This window comes from Ceratosolen solmsi, unplaced genomic scaffold (assembly GCF_000503995.2).
Source record: "Ceratosolen solmsi marchali unplaced genomic scaffold, CerSol_1.0 scaffold1, whole genome shotgun sequence".
Lineage (NCBI taxonomy): Eukaryota > Metazoa > Arthropoda > Insecta > Hymenoptera > Agaonidae > Ceratosolen > Ceratosolen solmsi.
This window is the reverse complement of record NW_011948415.1, coordinates 12,769,438-12,789,030: the sequence shown is the minus strand read 5'-3', so window position 1 is coordinate 12,789,030 and position 19,593 is coordinate 12,769,438. Positions and strand designations below refer to the sequence as shown.

Genomic DNA, 19,593 nt, shown 5'->3' with positions numbered 1-19,593 from the left:
ATCCCACACACACACACGCGCGCGCGCGCGCGCGCACACACACACACACACACACACATCCCGGCCCCGTGACAACAATCTCTACTTTGTAGAAGAAAAAAATTCAATGTAACATGCTGTTCCAGGTGAGGAAAGAGGAAGGAGGCGCTGACCGGTGGCGGCGGCGGCCATGCGCCCCGGCCCGCCAAGCACGAGCCGCCGCAGGCCTCCCCGTCGCCAGGAACCGGAGTACCGCAAGCCGGCCCGTCGGCATCACCGGCACCAAACCCATCAGAAGCAGAGTGAGCACAAGTGGCGGCGCGGCCTCGGCCTCCTCCTCCTTATGCTGCTGGCCTCGTGTCCGGGCTGCGGCCTCGCGGAGCTGCCGGCCGCCGCCGCCGGCACACCCCCGACGACCAACCGCGATGTCAGCCGGCACCACCAACCAAGGAAGCCCCAGAACCTCACTATCGGCTATCTCACCGCGATCAAGGGCGAACTCAAGGACAGACAGGGACTCGCCATCTCCGGCGCCTTCTCCATGGCCCTCGATGAGGTGAGATACGCTATAGCCATCCTCGTTCTTTAGTTAGCTGCGACCACGACTGTCTTGCAGAGGATGTCGAGCGATCGCTTAGATATTGCATTTGGTTATTCTTCAACGAGGTCCTACGCTCCTATGCCTTTTTATGTGTGCGAAAGATGGCTTTGGTCTCGCCCATGCTTATCGGAAAGGAAAACCGCTATGATTAATAGGCGTAGAGGGTGATAAATTCGTGGCGGCGAGTGAAATTTTTCGATGGCAATGATCGGCCTAAGATAAATCTGGAAGCACGAAAAGATCAGTCCCGTAGCTTTGAAAGTTGACGTAAGTTTTTTAGTAGACGGAAGCCGTTTAAACTTACTATACTCTAATCAACTTCGCCAAGTAAGGAGATTCTTGAATGTCGTAGCGATATGATAAGTAACATAAATGACATTGGCAAGGTTTTGAGGAGAAAATTCTTTGCGATGATAATAGGTAGAGGTGGCTTTTGTTATTTAGGCTATTATTTAGCTGGAGAACCATTGAAAAATATAGAGCACAGCGTATTAAATGTTAAATCGACGACTGTTGGTCCTCGACTAGCCATTTTGTTACTTTTCCACGATTCAGATTTCGAATCGGAATTCGTGTTTACTGTCGCATAGAGAGGCTCGAGCAGTTATACAAGTCGCCTTGGATTCGCCTTCTACTCTCTAATTTAGGCGAACTACCTCCAACCCGTCATAATGCCATAATGTCATCTAGACTCGTACCCAACGTCGAGATTAATAAAAGTAACGCAATATGATTGCAATGACAAATAAGAAAGAATTGAAAAGACGTTGGGCATTTAACTGTCGCGATGAGGGCGCTCCCAATATAGATGGGCTTCCAAGAATTTTCCAACCCACAACCTCGACCTCAGACTTTCATCGGGAGTTCACTGTGTTTCCAAAAGTTAACTTTCTTGGAACGCATCAGAATTAATCTTGGAGCGTTGGCTAAGAACCGAGACGCCAATAACGTTTAATAAGCTGCGTGCGTGTGTGAAAAATACAGATCCATGGATACCGATTGTAAAAGTTAAAAATCTTGAGTAAAGTGAGCTAAACTTATGGAAAAGTGTCACATGCCCTAGCTTCCCATTTTTTCTTTCTCCATATAATCAAACTAACAAAATATGGCCCAAGCATTTTAAATGCTCCTGATTTCTTTATCAGTTATTTCGTTTAATTTGGGTGTATCATTGAAGATCAATAAACGCGCATGTGAATTATCAATTTCTTTAGAATTTTTATGTACAACTTGGTGTATTGGACAACTCTTACAGTGTCTCTAAAGTAAAATATTATATTTGTTCGATGGTGATAAGCGATTTGTAAATAATCTTATACTTTGATGATTTAAGTAAAGCATAATATATAAAATGATCCATAAATAGATTTTATAGACTCGAAAATCTAATCGTACAAATAATCGAGTTGATTAAACTAACGCGATATGTATGGAGATTAATATTCATTGTTTTCCTTTGGTTTTGACAAATATGCGCAGTTTTGATTGACGGTAATGAAATATTCCATAAAGGTAAAATTGTTTCTTTAGTATTCTATGAAATATTAACTTAAATATTTAGCTGAATTACTATTTTAGCGTCATGATAAATGATATGAGTGACCATTTATTCATAATGCCTGGAAGTATGTAAATTTTGCGCACTACGGCAATCAACGACATTTGTTGAGAAAATATTAAAGATAATAAGAATATACGATTATGAATGCCTTTCTCGTTTTGAAACGTTTTACATGTTTACTTTACTTATTTAATATCATAAAGTTTTATCCTCGCGGGAGATATAATATACATTGAGATAAATAAATAGATTAAGTTATTACTAAATGTAATTAAAATGTTGATTTTATCGATTTGAAGCAAGAATTTTTTTTCTCATTTAGAAACTATCGATGATACGCGAACATACGGAATGCATTGCATATTAGAAAAAACGACTTTATATATTTATTATTCATTATTTAATTGAATTATTTATAGTATGTAATAAAGTACTACAATAGCGCAGAGAACCATAGGGATAATGATATTTTATATTTATCCGTATAGTTTCGGCGGGGCAGCTGGTAAGCTGAGAAAGAGGTAAGAAGAGAGGCCAAGAGAACGAATGAAAAAGTACCTTTATAGGATAACTCGGCTCCTTTTTTTTTCATTTTTTGATGCTGTAGGTGAGAGGGGGGGGGGGTGTTGCAGAATCTTTATCGACATAGTCGATAAGCATAAATCTCACATATAGGTGTGTATGAACGCGCGCGCGTGTGTGTGTGTGTACGTTAACTCGTGTCTCTTAAGGTAGTCCAAAGTAGCGAACCTCTCTCTCTCTCTCTCTCTCTCTCTCTCTTCCTCGCATGCGTTTAAGCGAGCGCGCGCGCGGAGCAGACACATCCTTTCTCCCTCCCTCTTTCCTTATGTGCGCACGACTCGCTGATATTCTACGGGCATACGCGAGGATATAAGGGTATACAGGCGTAGCCGGTGCCCGATTCGATTCCCACGATCGCGAAAGAACGAAAGAGAGAAGGAATCGAGCGCGGAGTGGGGAGGAGACATGGTGCCAGAATGAGAAAAGACAAGTTGGAAGAGGAGGCAGTCATGAGATCGCGACCCAGCGCACGTCCCGGCGACGTCCAGGCTCAAAATCATTCGAGTGATTCAAATTTATTTATAGATGAATAAACATGAAAAGCGAATGTAGGACATACTGAACTTGTGCTTCATTTTTTTTTTTTTTTTTTTTTCAACAGTTAAATGCCTTCAGACGAGAGTACTTATTTTTTAATTCGCACGCAACCTTTATACTTTGGTGGACGAACAATCTCGCTAATGAATTGCAGTCTGAATAAGTTATTGTTGTTCTGAAGAATACTACAATCGTCAAATATGTATTATATTGGGAAATAAAATTCATTGTAATGTGGCAACAAATTTTTAAGTAAAATACATTATATTTAAACTTTTCAACTTTGGCAGAAAACTAGTACATTGACCTTTGAAAGCAATCATTTTAAGTGTGGAAGAATATTTTTTACGACGATGTGCTCGTTTAATCGCTATCGACTCTTTAATTAGGATTATTTATTTTGAATATAACTTTAAAGTAGTATGGCTGTAAAGATAATTATTGCTAATATCTTATACATAGTTTTTAAAAGTAATACAACGGTTTAAAATATTCGAAAGATATTTCATAAACACTTCGTTGTTATCCAGATGAGCAATATCAATTTTCTAAAAAAATACATTCAATGTGTTTGTGATACTCCTTAATCAATTAAATTGCAATTAAAGTGTTTTTTTTTATTTTATTTTTTGGTTTTTATTGGTTTTACGAAACATATATATTTACAACATTACAGTTTTGAAAAATAATAGGTAATTGCTATTGAAAGCTTTAATATAAATATTTTAATTATTGATTTTATGAATTATCAATTTATGAATGTATTTTAAACGCTTTCAACTATTTAATCGTTGGTTCAATCACACTAATTAAGAGAGATTAATTAAAAAAAAAATCCTTATCTCAACAACAAAATCGGTATTTCGTTCACGATGTTGTGAATGTACGTGCAATCTAATAATTAAGCAAAAGGGATATTCCTATAAATTAATACAATTTAAGTGTGCAGACAATTAAATGTTAAAGATTAATGTAAGAAAGTCTTTAAAATGAAGTTTTTTTAAAATGAACCACATGCAAAACGAGTATTTTCTTTTTTTAATAGCAAAATTATTAAAGTTTCATTATAAAAATTTCATTCAAGTGCAAAGTGCTATAACTTAGTACTCATATTTTGGAAAAAGTTTAAGTAAAAAAAGAAAAGAAAGAAAAGAAAGAAAGAAAAAGCAAAATCAAAGCATAATAAAAGGAAATGACTGTGATCTTATAGTAAAATGAATAAAATGTGACAAACAGAAATATTTGATGGAAAAGTTGTTTGCCGTTTACTCTTTTTGCCAAACAACTGAAAAAGATGGTAAAGTGGGACGTCGGAGGTAATTGGGTCATCACTGTAATATGTGGAATGGGAAGTAAAGAGGGAGAGTGGGCAAAAGGTAAAAAATAAAAAATCCGTAAGAGAAAATGTGCGAAAGTGGGAACGATGGTCCGCGGCGGGAAGAGACGAGTGAGAGAAGTGAGAGCCAGAGGGACGAGGGGCTGGGATGGGATGTGCGAGCGCGCGCGCGCGTGTATGTGTTTGTGTTTGTGGGTGGTTGGGTGGGTTCTGGCGAGAGGGGTGGGGTGGTGTTTTGGGGAGGGGGCGCAGTGAGCGAGCGAAGGTTAAGAATATAAAAATACGCGCGCAAACTGCCCCGGTGTGTGTAGCATTATACCCCGTTCCCGCCTACGCGCTATGCATCCTATTGCGCGAGCCGCACATCGACGGCGCACAACCGTGAGAAGAATATTCGTTGGCGAGGTGCGCGCACCTCGGGAGACGAGCGAGAAAGCGAGCCAAGAGATAGATAGATAAATAGATAGAGAGGGGACGAGCGAGAGGGCGCGGGAGAGGGATGGAGAGTGAAAGCGCAGGATCGAGGATAGCGAGTGCGCGCGTGTAAGGTCGGCCGCGTGGCTTGGCGCCGATTTTTTTTTTTTTGCATAAAGGTTTGGCGTACCCCTAAGCCACGATGGGAATCTTCGTCCCGAGGGTTGGCCTCATCTTCACAGTACATCCTCCCATTCCCATTGGCTCGCTCGGCTTGCCTTTCGCGGACCATGCAATTCCCGCTGTGATTTATTGCATTATAATGGCGCGTTAAGCAAAAAGAAAAAGGCGATGGGATGCTCAAACAAATACAGCCGTGGGGGACGGGAGGGGTCATCGACGCGCTCTTCAAAGCAACTGGTAAATGTTTATTTTAATGGGGTGGAGTGGCCTCGATGGGGATTTAAGGCCGTCCATGCTTACGTCGTTGCTGTTGTTGGTGATTTTCATTTAATGAATGAATTATGAATTATGGAATGTGCGCTGTTCCGAGCTATTCGACGATTGTGGATGGCTAATTTGTACGTGAGAGAGCGTAAGGTCGAGTGGAAATGGTGTTTGTCGTTGGTCGAGTTGCTGTTAGGAGTGGAGAGAGGTTATCAAAGATCGCTTGCTTTTCAAATGATTGAAAATGTAATGATTTATCATGATGGGCAACTACTGTTGCGCTATTAAATTTATTATAATAACCTATTAAATAAATTGATTTTAATAGTGAGCATTAAAGCCATACGCTTGTAATGTGCACGAGAAGTTGAGGATAAGCTTACAATAGGAAATGTCGAGTTTTTAAATATCTTTATTTTAACTATGACGTACTGGTTGTTTAGCAAGACAGACGGAAGAGATCTTTATGAAATTGTATTTATAAACTTGAACGTGCTATGCAAGAGTATAGTGTAATTTAAAATATTGCAAGGTCTTCGTAAATCATATTTCTTAAAATGTATTGTTGAGTTGCGCGAGTACGTATATTTATGGTAATAAAAAATTTAATTTTTTATACGTAAAGTAGAAATAGCATTGTGTAATTGTATTTGTAAAGGCTACCTCTAATCATTGCACATTGATATATTTTTTATATAGTGAAAATAGCTCTTCAATCAAACGGCTTACATTCTAGCTATTTCACAAATAAAAATGTTTATTGAATAACTGTTGAAGTAAATTTCGCGTATTTTTAACATTTTGCAGACATATCAAGTTATCTGGTGCTTATGGTTGTATTTATAATATTATGTATTATCGTTAAATAGATCGGAAATACGACACACGGAAAAATATTAAATCCGCAATACGACGGTGTTAATAAGATGATGAGTGTGCTTGAGCAAGTACTTAATAGCTGAAAATGCGCATTTATTGACAATTAAAACTGATATTAAACACTTTGAGCATGAGCCCATTTAAAATTAAAGCGTGTAAATTAAGAATGTTTGTGTCTTAAATTACGAGTCAACGTTAATGTTCGTACATAATGGCATGCATTTAATACATTGCGATCGTTTTTGGCTTTATCAAGCGATTCTGCGCCCACTATTCTGGCAATCTGTACAAAAATCGAATAAAAAGCGAAGAATAACAGTTGATAACAATGCGAATTTACAATTTCGTACTATGAATATTCCAATGTTATCCGGTGATGTTAATATAATGGGCAGATCATTTAATGAATGATATCGTTGTCAAAGGCACGTTAATATGCTTAAATACAAAAATACAACAGCCATAATATTAAAATTAGTGAACAATAAGATTATTCATTATGCGAACTGCTGCCACGTTGGTTGTTCATAATTCAGAACAGTATAATGTTACTTAAAAAAAAAAAAAAAGAACCATAAAAGCGAGATTAAAAATCTATAATAAATCACTTTCGGATTTTGTGACATTACAATGCATATGGATGCTTCTTGCTGTTCTTTGTTGTTGGCGTATTTCCTGGTTTGTTTCACCTAACAAAGTACATGTACATGCGGTTTAACAACACCTTTGTGATAATATGAAGTGAGCAAGAAAGCACAATAGCAGACCGAGAGAGCAAAAAAGCAAAAGGCAAGAAGTGCTTTTTGTGAGATGTTATATTATACCATGACTACTATGATAATTTTTTACTAACTTCTTAGATGTTGCTCGACAGCAAGGAACTACTGCATGGTAATTCCTATAAAAGCATTCACTTCGTGTGCAAGACGTGAAACAACTTTGTAAAAGAAATTCGAAAGAAAAATCGCAATTGCAAAAGTACCTTTTCTGGCTTGAGGCCAAAAACAAATAATAAAAAACAACAACAACAACAACAACAAGAACAACAACAACGACGACGACGACGACGACAACGACAACAACAACAACAAAACAAATGTTTTTACAATCTAAATTCCTCTGTCACGTTAAATTTAAATATCATGTTACATCGGACATGCTTATTTAAAATGATTGATAATAACTTTAAATACATATTCAAATAATCGTCCCTAATGTTCGATCATTACATATTGTATTAACAACTACCCTCCGTAATTATAGCACCATTACCAGACCTGCCTCTGTCGAACGAGTATCCCCCTCGCTCAGACTCCCCCCAATTCATCCTTTCTTTAAATCGACAGTTTCTCTAATCACCTATGTGCTATCGTGTACATGCACGCGCAATAACTTGTACATGACCGGACGCCCTTCAACTGCTAGAAAACACGCTGATTGGTAAAATCGTAGAATTACGTGTATTGATGTAGCCGTTGCCACTCGGCGGATTACGAGATACGATCAGGACAGTTTTCTACGGATGTATTTATTTTCGAATCGTTGAAGAATGTGCGTGCGATAGCGTTCGTACCTTTGTGAAATTCTGCCTCGTCGTGTAATTCCTTTTTTCAAGTCTTGAACCTGATTTAATGTTCAAAGTCTTAACAACAATATTGACAGGCTATGTAAAAATAGATGATGCCTTGTCAATTGTAACGATCGTGTACGTACGTCTTACATTCCATACAAACTTTTCTTGTCTTTTATGTAAATATTACAAGTTACGTGGTATTCATTGGAAGATAATTATCATACTGAAACATGTAAAGTTAAAAATATATATTCTTATAATTGCAGTGCATTTACGTGTCTTTATATATGTGTGTGTATGTGCGCGTGCGTGTATCTTGCTACTCCTGCTATTTACAAAATATGGAAGATATGTTTAACCGTATGTTTAAATATATTTTTATACTAGCTATTGTGTATAAAATTCATTAACATAATGACTTATCGATAGTTCTCATAGCAAATGTATTAAATGAATGATATGCTAATATATGTATAATGTCGTCTGCCTTCAATCCTTAACATATCTGCTTATGTAATTGACTTGAATTTCATTGTTCTATAGTCTGTTTTTCATGACATAATTATGAGGAAGCTAGAATTAAGTATAATACACCTTGCTCTTTTCATAATTATGATGTATTATTGAATTTTCTTCTAAATTATTTATCTACAACAGTGGAGAAAAATAAGAATTATTTTTAAGCAATAATATCAAGCGTTGCTGAAAAAACTAAAAAAATTGTAACAAACTTGTATAAGAATCGACGAGACCGGCGTAATATTCACAATATACTATTTTTGACCGTTAATAGTTTACTTCACTTATTATTCGTGATTATGATCTTTGTGATACGTGATCGTGATACATACAACTTTTCTACTCATAAGGATTATTCCTACAAGTATTCTTATAAATAGTAAATACAGATTCATATGCAAACGCTACTCGAGTTTATAAGAATTTTGAGGCACAACTCCATTATTCGCTGTTTAATGATACTGAGATCTTTGGTTCTCCAATTACGAAAGAAATTAGAAATTCATACGATATCGCAAGTGTAACAAGATCGGACGATGTTCTTCTACTTTGCAGTATCTATTAATAAACTTTCATTGCACTTAGGCCATATTTCACTATCGTTCTTGTCTTCTTTTCTTACTTGCATACAAGTAAAGATGTCATAATACGACATAATATAAATAGTACATGTGCAGCGCAATGCATAGAGTAATAAATAAATGGAATGTCAGAGTACGTCATAGTATATAAGTTCGAATTTTTTTCTCGTACATTAATTCCAGAGAAAAATAAAAAAAAAAAAAAAAAACCAATTAATATACAAATATTAGTAGTCTATAATATTATATATACTGACATGTAGAAATGCCCTTAATTTGTTATATTTCTTTAAATTTTTTTTTTTTTTTTTTTTTTTTTTTTTTTGTATTTCTCACGAAGTAACGTTACATAAATAGCTTAATACGATTCTTGGAAATTATTCATTTCACGATATCTTTTAAATTAGTAGATTGATCCAGATTTATATATATACATATAAAAAATTACTCATTATTTTTAAAACTCGCGATCTTGAAATGCTAAATAGATTATATTTAAAAACAATTTCCGCTTAAACAGTTCTTATTTGATATTTCAATTTCTCAATTTGATAAAGCAACATGAAATTATAATCGATAGTATATTGAACAATCCGAGAAGCCAAAATCTATCGATGCCTCATATAATTCTACATATTTTCTCCAAAAGTTTAATGTAAAATTTTTGTTACTTTTAACATATATTATTTAATAGCCGCATTATTGCTATGGTGCAACAATAGAGATTGTTAAAAACCATGACAGTGTCAATTAAAAAATTTGAAAACGAGTATTGATAAACTGTAGAGCTAGAATATCGTTTAACAATATAAGATATTTTAGTTCATCTACATTTTAATAAAATCAATCGAATGATTCCCAAATATTACTGATATTATTAAGCTTCAAATAATTTTCAAAGTTTTAGTGAAATAATTAATGGTATAAATACCTCGTCAAACGTGCTTCGCTTCTGCCAACTTTTCAAACAGATTATTAAACTTATTGGCTAAATACATTGACCGATTTAAATTTAATTGATGCATTCTAGAAATGGTGTATGATTAATAACTTTAGTTGCCACTTTTAGTATTAATAAACAAAATACTCGTTTAGTCTTATTATCTTTCATTTAAGCGCTTATTACATTTTATAATATTATCGATACATTATTATCAAAATTTTTCAAAAAAAAAATATTTTATATATATAAAGTTTGTTTTAATGAAAGAATTTACATACATTGTTTTTTCAAGACAAAACATTGCCCAACGTATAGATATAAATATTTCTTCGCGCGCAATTTGTATTTCTACGAATTTAATTTTAATCGCAAATTACGTAAATACAGCATTAAATTATTATCCGAATCGCTAAATATAAATGCTGCCGTTTTACGCTGACGGAGGCTCCTTTCATGGAATGGATAATCATAGTAACAAATATTAGCGAAAACTTGAAAGTTTTATCGATGAATTATATTTCTATAAAATTGGAAAATCTCGCAACTACGTATCTCGTTCCATTGTTTTCTTCGCCAGTAAAGAGTATTTTTAACTCGGGAATGCACGTGGTGGGGCGAGAGAGGCGTTGAACCGGTCGCCTTTATTATCGAAAAATCTCCACCTTAGATAAATGAATCGCCGCAACTCGTAGCGCGAGCTTAAGTTTCGCGGTACTCATGTTAAGCGTAGAAAAATGATTTTCCCGGAGCAACCACAGCCTTGAGGGACTTTAGAAATTATACCCTCTCGAAATAAATTTCAGTCCACGATGGGAAATTGGCGAGCGCGCGATGACTAAATCCAACTTGTGGAAAAGCGCAAGAAGCGCATCATCGCCCGTGGGTCGACTGGCAAAGTTAGAGCTTAAAGAGGGGGAGGGGGGATAGAGGCTCTTCTCCACCTAGGCTTTAAAAAAAGCGGTAGATTTCCCTACTCAAGGATCAAGGAACATTATAGTCGTTATTATACGTGCACATGTGTTGGTAATCACGAACGAGCCTCTCGTCTGACTTTCGTCAAGTCCAGTGGACTCTGGATTTGACGAGACAGGGCAATGAGCGGTAAGGGTGGACCTACAGTGAAAGAGGGGGAGGGGGAGGGGGAGAGGGGGGGCGAGACGCGCGTTGCGGTTAAGCCACTTCCGTGTTGTTCGTCCCAGTGGAAAATATGCGTCTGGAGTACGGCCAACTATGCGAATAGTCTCGCTCGACGCGAACCACCGAGGACGCTGGTACGGGCCGTAGTCCGACCTCTCCTTCGACTCGTCGACCCGGGTTTCCCTTCCCACCCGATCTTTGACACGAGCCGAGCCTCGATTACATAAGCCACCGAGCGCCCCGACTTGTTTACTAATAAAGGCCTTATCGGGCTTTACGAGTAGTGACTCGTTATTATTGAGCTGGCAGATTCCTTTGTAATGATCCAGCTCTTGAATTAGACGCGGATCTCTCGCGCCGAGTATTCTCTGCATTTGTGGTAAACTCGTGTCTTCTTTTGAGTGAGCCTCTCCACACACGCGCGCGCGCGCACACACACACGCACACACACACACACACACATCTGCGTCGTATTCCATTTCTATCCTCGTACCCTATCATTCGTACAGTTTATTCAACTGTATTTGCAGCAGATGCTAAATTATACGGAATCAGTCGGTCGGGCCTGTGTCACTCAATCAAAGAGTAACACGTCGCTTTTGTTGCCCGTTCGGACGATTTTCCATTCGTAGCTGCGCTTATTGAATTAGCCCCAGTCATAATATATACTTAGCACTCATCATTACTCCAAGGATGTTGGGCCAGTTAGAGAGCGTCCGTATCTGCATGCATTACGAATTCAAAACCGCGCACTCTACGTGTTGATATTATAAGGTCGTTAGACTCGCAAGTGTCGTTGAGGGAGGAGCGAAAGAGAGGCCATGTGCGCTTAAGGTAAGGCTGCTGCTTTGTCTTTGTCTTGGCTTAGCAGCTTCGAATCGCTGAATCTCGGCGAAAGGACTACGCAAACGCGTCAAATAATGATTTAAAGACGATGGTGTTAATGACAATAGTGGCTGATGCCACTAATAATTCTTCCCTCTGGCTTATAATAATTCCCTTAATTTAACGTTAATCTTATAACGTTTTTAGTTACAAATTTATTCGTACTTTTACACATCTACATTCACGCAAGCCCCTAATTTATGATTTCTAAAATTATACTCTCACCCTCATTTTACGCGCACTCCGACTGTTTAAGTCCAACTCAAAAACTACCCTCATTGATATCTAAAAGGTCAAAAATTTTCAAGGCTCGCGAGTTGCTCCGGAGACTAAGACAAAGTGTAACTAACTCTGTACAAATGATCCGATGGTTAAATGAAATTTCATTTCAATCGCTAACGCTCATAAATGACGCCATTTGACTCTTAAATCTGTTACAATAATAATAATAATAATAATAATAATAATAATAATAATAATAATAATACGCCTTTTGCACACTCACGTAGAATAATATTTATAGAATTAAAGCTCGCGCTCGCCCGTGATTCTGTGCGCACGAGATGCACAGATCCATGTTAAAACATTCGTGATTTTTAAGTGAATAACGGCGAAAGACCTTTGTGAATAATAATAATGTAGATAACGGCCGTTTCCCCTAGCTCTGCTTCCAATTTCTTATGTGCATTTATTCGTGGAATACCGGAGATGCGAATTGCAGTGCTGAAGGAAAATGTATGAAAAAGTCATGTATGTGTCTAGTAATCAAACGAATAACGTTCGATCGTATTTCCGTATCAGTGATGTATGTAAGAATTATTTTTTTTTTTTTTTGTTAAAGTCGTTAAACGTATTGTATATTTGCATTAATAAATCGATTGACATGAACTGTGCAAGACCCATTTACAATTAACTGGTCGAAAATGGTCGATCGGGCCTTTATCATCAAGTTGAAAGTGATTCGAGAAAAATCGACGATGAATCGTTGCTACATCGGAGGATGCTGCACCAACCAACGATTTCTTACGTTTCAAGTCAAGCGACGACTGACTTATGTTTCTATGAAACGGCTTCTTTATCCGAACACTTTATTTATGGCTCATGTAACGATTCTAGAAAATTTTCTTCACACAAAAGTTAATATAATTAGTGCAATAATTGTCAAAGCATCCTCATTCAATGATAAATCAAAATTACTTTTCTATGTACTTTTCATTCGTCGTCAATCTGCCTACGATTTATAAAAATTCTATTGCAACGACTTATTTAGCAATATCCGTCCCTAATAATAATGTCCCTGCAACAAGTATATTCCAATTATATTTAAAAATTACAAATTTTACGTTTAAACGTTGTTGTTGTTGTTGTTGTTGTTTTTTTTGTTTTTGTTTTTGTTTTTGTTTGTTTTTGTTTTTTTTTTTTTAATTTTATCGCCTCGAGTATTACATTGAAATGCTATCTCCATCTTCATTGGAGTTGATATTTTTAAGAACGAACAATTTGTTTTATATTAAAGAGAAATGTATAAGCCGCGGTGATGCGGGACTCGAAATACTGAAATACTGAAATGAAATTTTATCATTTGTTAAATGCACGATCGAACAATTGAGACGATAAACGTGCGTAGCATTTAAATTAGACAGGAAATAGAAGTGCTTTTAATTGCTTCCGTCTGTCGTCCGGTCTTTATCACAGGTCGTTTCTCACGTTGCTGTTTCCTTAAGCCATCGTTGCTTTATAAAATGCAATTCGCAACAGCTCGGCGAGTACTCGTGAAAGAAGGAGGCGCCGTTTTAGGAAAATTTCCCTCAACCTATCCCACCGTAATCCGGCTGCGCAATCGGATCGCGACTCCTAATCGCAAATCGAACAAGCCTCCGTAAATTATAGCGCTGGTGATTAAAGTACAGCCGACGACAGCGACTAGCCAAGCTCGAACGAGCGCTGCGCACGAGGCCGAGTGAGCGTCATCGCAGTCAATAACGTGCCAAGTGAAAAGCGTTTTCGTCGCTTCGCGGCACGCACGCGCTCGTTACTAACGTCGGCCCGCGGAAAATGAATGCAAATTGAGAAACGCGCCTCAAAGAAATGCGCGCTCACTTATGCATATGCATACGGAAATGTAAGCGCGAGCCTATTACGCCTCGCGCTCGAATTTCCTCTTCTGTACCATTGAGCGCTCACTCGGCTGCATACTTATGAGAAGACGAGGCCCCACGTCGACTATATATTCCTTATATATTCCTTACGCGTCGAAATCTACCTTCTTTTTTTTTCCCTCCCTTTCTCCGTACCTGCGATTTTCTTTTCTTCCTTTTATTTTGCGCTCGCCACGTCGCCGCCGGAAGCGTTTCCTATATATGCATCGCTAGTACTTATCCATACGCCATTGCGCACTTTCACTCGAGGAAATTTGCACGCACTGTATTTTGCCGCGAGTGGATACGATTCGATTTATAAGAAATTCGCTATGCTGGTTTCTCTTGCGAACGAGCGCGCACGCGAGCGCATAAATTTTCCACGACTTGACGCATCCGATTGCCGAATAAACGTTGCCCTTTCACTGCTATTCGGATATTTTGGAAAAGGGCGCTCGAAGAATCGCGATGCGATAGCACGATAGCACATTGTTGTAACCATGATGGATTATCGACAGGTGAAATTAATACATTCGTCCTAACAATGTTTGATAATTAATGAAAATTAATTAATTTGACAACGAAATGTTGATTTCAGGAAATATTGCTCTGCAACAATGGGGCCATAAGTCTCGAGAAACTGAAGCCTTTTACGAAACTACCCCCCCCCCCCCGCCCCTAGGGCACTCATTTAACAATGCAATATTTAATTATTCAATAATGGCATTTCCATATAATAATAATAATAATAATAATAATCAATATTATTCTTGATGTAATTGAATTATTTGATTATCGAATGCAATGAATCGATCCTTTACCCGTCGAATGTTACTCTACACGTGTAAAAAGTTTTTATCAACAAATGACTTGACACGCATAAAAAGTTTATATTATCGTCTCGGATTTAATAGCGTTGCAATACTAAATTATAATAGCAAATATATAATAATTGACGTATTAAAAAATTGTGACACCAGCCGATTATAAATGTTTAATCGCAAAAAAAAAAAAAAAAAAAAAAAAAAAAAAAAATTATCAATATCTATCCGCTCGTTTTCAATTGAAAATACTTTTTATTGATTACGAACAATGTTAGCGCAAAATGTCGAAATTGATTGACACAATGTTGTACTTTTATTATTAATGGAAATCAAGGAATTCTATTCATGTTGGCATTCCCAGAATGCGTATTATTGTTGTTATTATTATTATTGTTGTTATTATTATTATTATTAATATATGCTCTGTATGCCAGAAATCTTTGCCAATGCATTGGGAAAGAAAGCTTTCTTACAATTAAGTATCAAATGAAACGGAAATGGCCAATAATGTACACGCGCACACATCGCAATATCACAATCTCACTATGCAAAAAACGAAAGCCTTATATTAAGTTCGTCGCCTTCTATTAAAATTTTCTCATTCGTTCGGTGTAGCTCTATTGCCCAATACGTTATCAAAATATACATCGACAAAGAAAATGTTGCATTACACGTAGAATGAAAGAATTAATTATAGCAAAAGAAAAATTAAAGCAACGTAACGTAATAGATATGGGGATGGGGATTCATTCGAACGAGAAAGTAGTTAATTAGCAGCATATTGAGTGCTAGGCGCAATTTCGTGACTGTGTACCTTTCTCGGACCAAAAAAAAAATCTACTCACGCGCATACTAGTCGAAAGATAATTCTCTGTGTATACAAGAAACTATATAAGAAGCAGGAAAGGACGATTCGTTTATTTTTAGCTCGTGTCCCTAGCGGCGAACAAACGGTCATAAAAAAAATGAGCGAAGCTAAGGTCTAATACGATAGAGTGAGAGAGTGAGAGAGAGAGAGAGAGAGAGAGTGAGAGATAGAGTGAGAGAGTGAGAGAGAGTGAGAGTGAGAGAGAGAGAGTGAGAGTGAGAAAGAGAGAGTGAGAGTGGAGAGGGGAAAGAGAACGGCAGACTCTGGGGTGCACGCGAGGAGTGGCTCTATCGAGAATTCCGTAGACGCGCATGGACAATGTCCTTTTTACCCGAGAGCTGCCATCGACGGCGGCATGCTCACCAGCTTCATTATACTTAATATACCCGACGTGATCTTCGGGCGCTCCTTGGTAATGCGCGCGCGCTCGACAAGGAGGTGCGCGTCCAAGGAGGCCTCATCGAGCGGCACCGACGCATCTTCTCCCTCTAGATGTTCTAATTTTGACCGATGGCAGCGCAATTACCAGGCAGATTTAAGAAACGAGCGATCGTACATTGTGGCACGTCTTAGTCGAGAAAAGTGCTCGATTACGATGTGGAGCCGACGGCTATTTTTGCCATCGGGAGCTGCTCTTTACTGAAATTGTTTACAGCGCGAGCGCTCTTCTCACTTATTTCAACTTTCATTAGAGAAAAGCAAACATGCCCATGCTATTATTAAATTATATTGTTTCGGGAAAGTAAGAGTGACACGTCATCGAATAACAAGCTGCTGTCAGATTCTAGAAGCTGTTGCTTAGGTATACTTTGGAGCTGTTGTTGGTGGCCGAACAGGATTCGTTTTATTTAATAAGCACTGGCGCGATCAAGCCGACATTTGTGGATATTAAAAATGTATGTTAGATCCATGTTTACGTAGTTGGAGCGCGGTTGTTAGCGTATAATGGATCAAGTGTATTTAATGCTTATGTAGATGTGTCGTATGTTCTAAAGTTAAATTGTCATTTTGTATTCAGATCAACAACGATCCGAACATTCTGCCGGACGTGAGACTGGTGATGCGATGGAACGACACTAGAGGTGAAACCGTCGAGGCGACCAAGGCGATGATCGACATGATCTGCGAGGGAGTCGCCGCTTTTTTTGGACCCGAGGGTTCCTGCTACGTGGAGGCCATTGTCGCCCAATCTCGCAACATACCTATGATCAGTTACGTAAGTATTTGCATATTAGCTCGCATGCTTAATTTTTACATGGAGTGGCGTGAGTATCCTATGTTATTTCCAGATATTTAATAGCGCGAATGTTTTTGCCTTTTCTTAAGTGATAATAGTTTGGCTAAGATCAAGTTTATGAGAATTCTATTGGAAATCGAAACCGTTGATTATCCTACGAACTCTGTTAACAGTTACGGAGAGTCGTTCTTCTCTATAATGCCAAATTCGATTAATCAATTGTTTAAGAAGAGATAGACATCTTGATAGATATAAAGTGATCAAATATAAACAATCTTAACGTAGAGTAATTGAAAACAATCTCGGTAATATTATATAGATTCTAGGCGAATTAAAAATATATAAAATTTAAAAACGCATAAAATAATTTAAAATGAAAAATTTTGTTATTTATGATAAATTATCAGGTTAATGGAAATGACTTTAAATAATGCAATGATTATTCATTAATTACTGAAATTGCAAAATGAACATTAGAAAGAAATAAAATTTAATAATAAAGCACAAGAACTTATGGTATTATTACAATACATTTATTGTCTACCTTTTCTTGTAATCCAATATACTATAATTATTTTATTAATTTTAAAACAATTGTTGACCAATAGATTGCTTGATTCTCTCTCTCTCTCTCTCTCTCTCTCTCTCTCTCTCTCTCTTTCTGTCTCGTTATATATATATATATATATATATATATATATATATATATATATACATTATCATTTTACATGCAAAATTTGATTTTTTTCAAAATATTGTTTAGTACAATAATATAATATGTTTAGTACAGTAATAATTTATATATTCATTTTAACAGCCTTTGTTTACAATACATTCTTTTCTACGAAACTTGATAAATAGTTTGTCCGTGACTCTATATATTTTCTACGAATAGATAAATCAGTGTGCTTAGGTTGTAGACATTTATGTTTGTTTTATTTTCTACATACAGCAGTTATTCCATCTATCCGGCATATATTTATTATTTTAACAAATCAAAATTATCTCAAACAATTTCTCGAAATTCTCATAATAGTTAATATATCATTGAGTTTATCGTTAATTTGATTGTTTATTAATAATTTTTCAAATGTAATATTTATTTTTTAATCCAGTTAATATAAATTAAGATAATTAACCATTTGTTTGTAGTTTAAATTTTTCGAAAAGAACCAAGATGAAAGGATAAGAAGAGCTATTTCTTCTATGCAATGTGAAGGAATCAACGTGGAGAAACAAAGAAATATCAAATCTTAATGACGATTTAAATCAAAATAGAACGACTAAATTAACAATTATATTAACTAATAATAATTAACGTAATTACTTTATAAAACGACTATTTTATAAAAGGAACTATTTTATAAAAAAAAAAAAAAAGAAAAAAAATGACGTTCGCCAACACTTTCAAATTACTCGTTTAAAGTAGGTTTTCGAGACTTTTTAACACAAAGTAATTATATATATCATCTGATTTATAAACTAATTCGAGCATTCTCGTGGATTTATCTTACAGTAAACCTTTTTATTTCCAATCTCGCATCAACGAGATTTTATAATAAGTCGAGTATCCAGTAAGAATTTGGCATTGTGGAAAAAAATTATAAATACTATAGCACCTGTTGATACGCGATCGAAATAAATAGCTTTAACTTTAATAGCAACGTTACTCAATTTGTGAAACGGTGATTTAGACTGTCGATAATAACACCGTAAGGCTTCGGTATTCTTCGTTATTCTTCGGTAATGAAAATAACCGTCGTCAAAATAATAATTTAAGGTTTAAAGTTGTTATGTATCATCATTTACGAAGAGAGCTAATATTTTGTAATAAACATGTGTCCTGAAAATGCAGTATATTTGAATAAATGTCCGTGGTCGTCGTAAAGTTTGTCGTAGCATTTAGCTCGGCATTTTCACTAGATTCACATAGCCCATTACCTTCGATTAGCATCAATTATTCACATTATCCGCGTCTATAAAATTGAAAGCACTCAATCCTACTACAAAGTTCGGCAATATGTCGGTTGTTATATTGGACTTGGACGTCGTAATAGCTACTTCGTCCTACCGAACAATTCAATAACCTGCTTTTTCCGGGCCTCTTTACTATCGTCTCTACTCTAATCCGTAGTGAAAACACTGCTGGAGCAAACAAAAAAAGTAACTGCAATAGAGATCCACTTAAACAATTCCATTCAAAATACGGGTTGGCGCGTAGCTCGTATGATCCTATATTCCCGAGCCCAATGCCGCGATCCAAGCGAAAGCGCCATGTACGAGCTTAATTCAGCTAAATAAAGGAAAACGAAAAGTCGAATCTTTGCGCTCCGTTAATGTCAGTCGCATTTATATCGCGCCACTGATTTCATATGTTCGCACGCTAGGCTGTATTTCATCTATTCCAGCTAGTGTTGAGCAATGTGCGCGCGCGCAACGACTTCGCTTACTAAGCGCCTGTAATCATACGTAATACGGATGTGATTGTATCGCGGGAGTAGCAGAGATGAACTGTCATTGGGTGTGCGTGTGCGATACTCCTACCCTCACTC

At 36.8% G+C, this 19,593-nt stretch overlaps 1 protein-coding gene across 1 annotated transcript in view; it reads left to right on the top strand.

The window, feature by feature from the left end:
- Positions 1 to 272: 272 nt before the first annotated feature.
- Positions 273 to 19,593, top strand: part of LOC105359080 (guanylate cyclase 32E-like) — a 91,441-nt gene continuing 72,120 nt past the window's right edge. Inside the window, 2 exon segments of the mRNA XM_011495557.1 lie at positions 273 to 535; positions 16,823 to 17,020. Of these exon segments, the coding sequence (XP_011493859.1) occupies positions 323 to 535; positions 16,823 to 17,020 (411 nt within the window). The 5' untranslated portion in view covers positions 273 to 322.